Source organism: Vigna unguiculata, chromosome 6, assembly GCF_037176805.1.
Source record: "Vigna unguiculata cultivar grain cowpea cultivar isolate G323 ecotype 2 chromosome 6, ASM3717680v1, whole genome shotgun sequence".
In the NCBI taxonomy this organism is placed as follows: Eukaryota; Viridiplantae; Streptophyta; class Magnoliopsida; order Fabales; family Fabaceae; genus Vigna; species Vigna unguiculata.
The window spans coordinates 35,157,870-35,166,971 of NC_140797.1; the positions used below are offsets into that span (position 1 = coordinate 35,157,870).

Consider the following 9,102-nt stretch of genomic DNA (forward strand, 5'->3'; position numbering starts at 1 on the left):
CAAGATTATTAGCAATCTCAAGAACTGGTTTTGGAAATTAAAATTACTGAGCAAGAGGTGTTTGGCGCGTAAAAGGGTAAGAAAGAGGGAAAACCAGTAAGCATTAAATAGAAAAAGTACAACGTACTGTGACTAGCTTTTTGATTGTTGAGATAGTCAAAGTTGGAAATGAAGAATATGATGGCAAACAATATGACAAAGGTAGTTGCATGCATGCCTAACACATTACAAGAAAGGGACAAAAAATGCTGTTTCTTCAGTCTTAATTTCCAAAAGCATTAAATAAGCTACAGAATTTGCAAGAAAACACTAACCCACCCACTATTTTAGATATTAGGACTGCTAAAAAAAGATATTCGAAATTTAGCAGTAAGGGGATTGATTTCATCCTATGGGGGACCAAGAATAGATAAATCCACAAAATTCAATCTTACCAACTGTCATATTTTCTCATCTGGGTATTGGGAAAAAAGTATATGGATCCTAAAACAAATACAGCAATAAAATATATATCCTTGACCAAAATCTTAATTATAAGATCAAGCTAACAAGTATAACTACAAAAGAGCAAGTAAATGAGAAGGAATCACCGTCCTCTTGAAATTGCTTCTTCCATCTCACTGTGTGACGAAGGAAATAACTCAATGTAGCGACTCCCAAGGGTCATCCTATCCTTTACCATTGCTGCTTTTGAATCTTCAGCACTTGCAAATTCCACATAAGCCTCCCCAGAAGGTCTTCCCTCTGAATTCATTACAATGTGAATAGAATCCTCTGAGAGCCCAAAATCCTTGAAGAAATCCATAATGTCATCCTTACTTGCAGAAAATGGCAATCCCCTTAGTCGCAACACCCCGGTGTGTTCAGCTGAATCTTTTCCTTCATCATATGATTTGGCCCGGGGAGCACTTCGTCGAGGTGAACCACCTCGGGCATCTGAAACCTCGTTTGCAATTGCCTTGTAGTATTCCTGCCTCTTGCTTCTGAAAACTTCAACATATCTTCTGCCCATGTTCTGCCTGTTTCTTTGAAGAGCAAAGTCAACTTGAAGAGGATACCCCAGAACACAGAAACCTTCACCAGTGAACTTGCCTCCTTTGTGAACAAAAAGAACATCAACTATGTCAAGACCATGGAAGAACTCGGCCACATCAGTTTCAGTACAATCAAAAGGAAGGCCTCGCAATCGAACAACGGGAAAAGGTGGAGGAGGAGGAGGTTGGCTGACATATCCATAAGGAGAAGGATTGTACATAAAATTGGAACCGGTGGAACCACCATAGAATGAGGATCCTGGATCAACTGTGCGCTGACGTTTCGCAGCCATTTCACGCCCATCACCACCATCAGCAAATTTACTGCAATTTTCACCCATAAACATAACTAAAATCAAAAAGCCTGTTTTTCAGTCACCACATATGTAAAGTTTCACCTTTCTAATTTCAGTTACATCATTACGGTCTAGCCATTTCATATGAAATTAAACTCAATTCATATTAGTCTCACGACTGAAAACAAATAGTATTTTAGTCTGCTAGTTGTGTAACTGTAAAGATAATCTAATAGCAAAACAAAATTGAAGGTAGACATACATCGCATCAATAACAAGGTCAAAATATTGTGATACGGCTTTGAAAACATAAACACTCAAACTTATCTTTTCATCTACCATCCACACATTTCAAGAATACGAAAACTGAAGTCATGTGACAAGCAATTAAACACTCCAAAATAGTAGCAATGGGGTGATACAAATTAATTAGATTATCCTTCATTCTGCAATTTTATCTAACTATAATGTAAAGGGAGACAATATCCAATTAATCTTAACACAAAAAGGGTAAATACTAATAAAGAAGCCCAAAGACAAAAAATTGTGATCACAAAGGACCAATAAAATCCCATTATCTTCAAATAGAATTATTATTGGAGCTAACAAGACATGTGATTCGTCAATACATCTCATTGAATATCAACAAACCCTTGGAATCTACAAAAGTTCAAGGATTTGGCAATAAAATAGGTTACCACATCTACTACTAAAAAGGTAATATTTAAAAAAGCATCATAATAAATCCACAGGAATAAACATTTATACAATGGCATACTGTTTTTTTCAGTGTAGAATGAAGATTTCAAAAGCATCCTTCAAAAGACAAAAACAAAAACAAAGATACAACATTTCAAAAAGTGAAAATGAAAAAGAAAAATAAAAGAGATTGTGCAAGTCATTTCTCTCAAAAACAAAAATAAATAGCAGAAGGCACTAATAAACTCTCATTGTCAACTATAACCTTAGAAGTAGTTATCTACTCAAATCTTGTTCTAGTTTTATTCTAATTTATCAATTTTGGCTAAATGCACAAAGAGACCATTCCAAAGTGCTATAGCAGGACAGTAAATAGAAGGATGAAAAGTTGACTAATCAACCAGAACAAAATAAATGCAGGGAAGGCATTGCAGGAAATAGAACAGTGGTGGGAGCTTGTCAGAACTAAGCAGGGGAGTATTGAAATCACCAGAATGTCCTAAAACACTAGATGGGCATGACAAAAAATAGAAGTCTGTGTTTTCTTCATCCCAAACTAACTAAATGGTTGAGATGCCACAATAGGACAGTAATTTGACACCATTTCAAGCTGCAATGACCACTTTGTTAAAATGCAGCACAATGTTTGCAGGGGCACGATAGCACCACAAAAGTAAAGTAATGATTACTATTACTTAACCTTTTGGGACTTGTTGGAAGTCCCACATCGACTAGAGATAAGACAATTTCATAGTATATAAGTGAGGTGCAAACCTCACCTTACAAGCCGATTTTGTGAGATTGAGTTATGCTTAAATTCCACTTCTAACATAGTATCAGAGTCAAGTTAAAGCCGGTTTTGTGGGGTTAAGTTAGGATTATAACCCACTTCTAACAGGACTGAAAGGATGGGGTAAGGACTGAAAGGATGGGGTAACTTACTAAAGACAATTAGAGCAGTAAGTCAGATAGCTAGAAAGGTAGTTAGATAAATATGGGAGAATACAGACAGAAAAGGCAATCAAAGACAGAAAAATTGTAAGAAGCAGGAAACGCTTGAAGGTGAGTTTTTCTCCTTGTTCTCTTCAATTTCATTAAATAAATATGAATAATTTTTTCTTTCACCCAATTCAAGAGGTTCCTGTAATTGGCCAAACCTGGGGATCCACAAGTCACCATAACGGGGTCCCAAAAGAAAGCCTTGGCCAATTTTTACGTGGGGGACATGCAAATACAACTCTTAGCTTTTGGGGATCAAAAAGAGTTTAGGGCAAATCAATAGCATCAAACAGATACTGGAAAGTGGATGTAGAAGTAACTAATTGGGAGGATCAGGACCACAAACAACCCCCTCGAGAGGAGGTACATCTTGATGCAGGCAAGAAGTGGGCAAGAAGAAAATCTGGAGAGCCATTCTTTGACTAGAAGGAAGAAGCAACCCACCTTTGTCAGTTAAGATCCTTCAGGGTGATTAACCCAACCCAGATTATTTTCAGTGCAACAGGTCTGTCAGGTTAGTTAAGCCATCAAAAAGGTTCAGATGGATTTTATTACCATGAGGCTAGCACTTTGCACTGCTTACCATTCTTCTGGAAGAAGGCAGCAGAATTGACATTGGAAGGGCTTATTTTGAGCTCATCCAGTATTATGATGGAATTGAGTGTATTGGAAATCTGTATGGAAAACAAATGACTCTAAGGTAAATAGGATCTGTAGAGGTGTACATCAAAGAATCTGATGCCTTCGTCATGCACATTTTGACCTCATTGATGAAGTTATGAGGGTATTTCTTGGGTGGGAGGAGGCTAAGAGTTGAAGTGTAGAATCAGACCCCATGCCCCACATATGTATTTGTTGTCATGGATACAATTCTACAGATGCTGTTGATGAGCTGTGTACTATACAAGGGATGGGGGCTTTACAATTCCACCCACAGAAGTCAATATCCACAATAATGGAGGGAGCATTGTTTCACATGGGGGAACCTCTAGCAAGCTTAAATAACTTGATTCATTCTCCTGGCCAATCAGGAGCACCCTGGGTACAACCCATTTCTTAGTTGTGGTTTGATAGTTGAGAATATAGCTTCGATTCAGTCAGCAGCAAAGTCCAGCACAACTAACAACTTTCCGCCGAGAAAGTGTGTTGGCTTCCAAATAAGGAGTACATTAAATGACACAGGAAATGTTTTTCATTGTGGCCAGCCATTTGGGTGACCAGCAGAAATTCTCATACAAGTGAAATTCCCATTTTCCACCTAGGTGAAAGGATTGATTTAAGAGGTGCATGTTAATGTTAAGACTTAAGGGAGGAAAAATTAGTTAGGGATAGTTATTTAATTAGACAGGATTAGTTAGCCACATAAGGAAAAGAAAAGAAGAAAGGGATAATAAAAGCATAAGATTTGGAAGAAAGGGGATATTCTTGGACAAAAAGTATTTCTCCTTGTTCTGTTCTGTTTCCTTCAATCAATAAGAATTTTGTTCTCTCACCCAACTCCTGCAGATGTTCCTATAATGACCATTCTAAACTAGAGGATCGACAATGTATGTAAAGTTGCTGAGGACACATTTGGTTTAAGGGTTTTCTATCACCAATAATTACAAAAAAAAAAAAAAATTGTTTTCACTTGTTTCCTACTTCAAAAGATTTTTCTGATAAAAACATGAGTTAAAACAAGGTGGAAGATTGTAATAATTAGTGATAATAAAAAAAAAAAAAACAGAACGTTTCCTTAGACCAAACAAGGACTAAACATCACAAACACATAGATTAACAACAAAGCTACTCCAGGTCTTTACCAATAATATTTACTCTCATTGAATATAAAGCATAGGCAAACATTCCTTTTTTCATGCTTTTATGATATTTTATCTAGAAAACATAATCATCTACACGAGAAAGTAAAGATTAGGCAGGAGGTTCCTATACATGTGAAATACCTCTTTACAAGAGGACTAAAAAATGTCCATTTACTAGCATTAATAGAATCACTGTTATACCAGAGGTTCTATCCAGCAAACAACAAGAAGCACAATAAACTCTAAGCAATGGTCGTGACAAAAAGGGAAGAATTACATACTATAAGATAAACAGTACAGTATTACAACAACAACCACAACAAAAGTCTTATCCAACGTGGTAAAGTTGGCTAAATGATTACACATGCCGCTTAGTTTGGCTACAGAACAAATTCTCAAGGATATTATTCACCATAAGATCCCTCTTGACAATTAGATTAAATAAGTGATAGGTATAAAAAAAACCAAATGGGATAGTATAAAAACACAAGGATGCAAAACAACTCCAAAAAAATGCATTCTCCCCAGGTGATAAGATCATATTGAATAAAAAGCATTATAGGGTAAATGATTGGTAAGAATAAAGTGTTCATCCCTTCCCAACAGTCAGTTTTATACTCTATCATCAATGCAAGATGCATGCAATACATTTTCCAAAACGCTACAACATCAACACTCCCTTTCATGCTTGTTTGTTTGCATCACTTTCAAAACCGTACTTCTCACTAAATTACCACACATCACTGATCACTGGTCACTCCATTCACAAAAAGAAAATAGCCCTCCTATTTCCTATTTTATTATAATTTATTTAGGGTTTTATTTCAATAATTCCAACATAGTTCGGATTTCAGCGTCGCCCAGTTTGGAGAATGGAGATAGCTCAGATTTCGTAAAACACGACAAAGAAATAGAGAATTATTAGGTTATCAACAATTTGAAAAATTAAAAAAGAATCGCATACTTCACACAGAGAATTTAACAAAAGGGGACGAAGATAACAGAAAAAACTCGATAGATAGATGAAATTATGAATTAAACCTAAAATCTAAAAAACAAAAAGGCAGAAACTTGATTGGAGGAGAAGAAGAAGGAGAAGAAAAGGAAGGTACCCTCTGTAGAACATTGTAGAAGGTTGAGAAAAAAATAGTGAATTGAAGCGAACAACAACGATGCCACTCTTCTCCTCCCGTTCTTTGTCTGTGCCTCGTTGTGTTATGTATGAATGAAAAGTATTGGAATTGATAGCACCTTACCTACTCTATTACAATTTTATACATACATAAATACATTAATATATTAATTATAGATAAAAATACATTATTAAATTATTAATAAACACACAGTCATAAACCCATGCATCTATACGTCTTCACTTTTATCTTATTATTGTAATCATTATAGATTATAGATAAAAATACATTATTAAATTAATATAATATAAATATAAATAAGATTTTTTATATAATTTTAGTATAAGTATTTTTTTTATGAAAAATAGATTAATTAAATTAAAACTAATTAAAGAATTTAGAATAAAATTGTGAACATCGAAAATATATATATATATATATATATATATATATATATATATATATATATATATATATATATATATATATATATATATATATATATATATATATATATATATATATATATATACACACGTATGTGTATATGAAAGTTTTGAAAGAATATATTCAATAAACAACATTGATATAAATATAAAACTCTTGTGAAAACTTAGATATTTCATTTTGGTATTGAACAAATACCCATGTAAAAAATAAATGAAAGATTTCAAACACTGAGAAGACTGTGGTGGATCTTCCATATTATTGTAATTCTAGAGTTTAAAAACTACATTGAAATATTTTCTTAATTGTTAAAATCTTAACTAAAATATATATTTTACTCATTCCATGAAAAGAAATAACTTAAATCTTAAATAAATTCAAAATTAGCTTTTATATATAGACAAATCTTGTCTCTTTTAAAAAGGTTAATAGTTATAATGTAAGTAAAAAATAAAAGAGAGATTGATGAAGTCCATTCATTTGAATAGTAGGTGTTTTGGAACACCTAATAAGTCACACATCATTTAAGAGTCGAGATCAAAAGTAATTTAAATATTTTTTTCTTTCTCCACCCTCCTCCTCGCACACCCTCCAATGTGTCTTTTAATAACAAAACTGTGATAGAATTTCACACTCCACACTCCAAAGCTAACACGCTCCAAAGTAGACAATAATTTAGGAACGTGAATTTTTTTTTTTTTTTCAAACCAAAAGTGAGAGATATGTTACTTCCAATTAGTATGAGATGTAATATTTGAACATGAATAATAATAATAATAATAATAATAATAATAATAATAATAATAATAATAATAATAATAATAATAATAATAATAGTAATAATAATAATCTATAATTATATATAAAGATATTTTTTCATTTCTATTCACAATTAATTATTTCTAATTTACTCTCTAGTATAATTATTTATTCATATTTTAAAAACTAACAGTTATATTTCAATGTCTTTTATAAAATAATGGTAAAAAAAAATTCTTTTTATTTTTCACTAGCCTAAACACAAGCTATCATGCTTGTGTGTACATATTTTCTAAATATGTATGATATTATATTAATAGGTGATAATATTGTAATGTTATTAAGTTGATATACAAAATAAATTTATATTTATTAAAAACAAAGCGAAATGAATGAGAAAAGACGGAAAAATAATTATTGATGAATAGAAAAAAAAAAGATGGACAGTTTTATAAAAAACATATAGAAATAATGGTTAATTTTTAAAAATTTAACAATTAATTATATTATAAAAGATAAAACTAAAATTATGAAATGTAGACACAAAAAGAAAGAATTTCTTTATATATAGGTATAGATAGATAGTTATAAATATATAGTTATAGATTCATCAACAATTATTTTCTCTTCTTTTATTTATTTATTCCACTTTATTCTTAATAAATATAAATCTACTTTGTATATTAACTTAATAATATTATAATATCATCACTTACTATTACAATACTATTACAATATCATATATATATATATATATATATATATATATATATATATATATATATATATATATATATATATATTTAAAGATTGCATATATATATATATATAGGTGCGATAACACATATATTTACACCAGTAATAATAGTAGTAATAATAATAATATATTAATTTTAATTGTAGGGTCAAAATTGTAATATTATATATTAATTTGTTATAAAAATATTTTTTATTCTACCACATCTATCAAAATTTTCAAATGAATGAACTATATCTTAAAATGTTTTCGTATTTCACCTTTAAATTTCTTACAATAAACACTAAAAACTTTATTAATAAATCACTTTAAATCCACTTAATCATTCTCCCTTACAAGTAACCACACCCAAAGTTTTAAATGTCTTAACATTAATTTTGAAATAGATAGTAGGAAAGTATTTTAAAATCTTCGATACTTGAAATTCTTCTACTTTAATTTTGTTATTCAGTTGGTATAACCTAGACAGGAATAATCTTTTTTGTATATACACGTGTTTAAAATTTTAATATAAATTTTATCAATATTTTTTATTTCAATATATATTGATTTTTTATCATAAAATAAAATAAAGTGGACATATACATGTTTCGCTATAATAATAAATAAATTATGTAAGTTTTGTAAAATTAATATTTTGATGATAATACTTTTCTTTAAAGTGTATTTAAATAATAATAAAAATATTTTTATATTTTAATTATCATTATAATATAAATTTGTAAACAATAATATATCGATAAAAATACCTATCTATTAAAACAAACCCACTCTCTGATAAAATATATTGATAAATAAGTGATAATAAAATAATAACCACCATAGATCACAATAATATATTGATGGATAAGTGATAATAAAATAATAACCATCATAGATTACAGTAACAACTGTATTAAAATAAAATATGATAATTTAACGTCATATGTCATGATTTCTGGAAGGTTCTATATGGCTGTGGGAAGTGATTTCAACAGCGGGTAAATCATGGGCAGTAACTCTCCGTATTCTATTCATTAGATAAATATTTAGTCTGTATTTGTATCTATATATTTATCGAATATCCGTTATGCAGATATCCGTTTAATTTTTTAATATTCATAAATATTCATGGATACCCGCGAATATTTACAAAAAAATAAAAATAAATATTTAACAACATATTTTAATTGTAAA

At 30.5% G+C, this 9,102-nt stretch overlaps 1 protein-coding gene across 1 annotated transcript; it reads right to left on the reverse strand.

Annotated features, from left to right (window-relative positions):
• Nucleotides 1-362: 362 nt before the first annotated feature.
• Nucleotides 363-6,080, reverse strand: LOC114186557 (RNA-binding (RRM/RBD/RNP motifs) family protein). The gene is made up of 2 exons (XM_028074493.2): nt 5,943-6,080; nt 363-1,358 (listed from the first exon to the last, which is right to left on the reverse strand). Exons 1-2 carry the CDS (start codon nt 5,954-5,956, stop codon nt 587-589), a joined length of 786 nt encoding a protein of 261 aa, XP_027930294.1. The 5' UTR covers nt 5,957-6,080; the 3' UTR covers nt 363-586.
• Nucleotides 6,081-9,102: the final 3,022 nt, after the last annotated feature.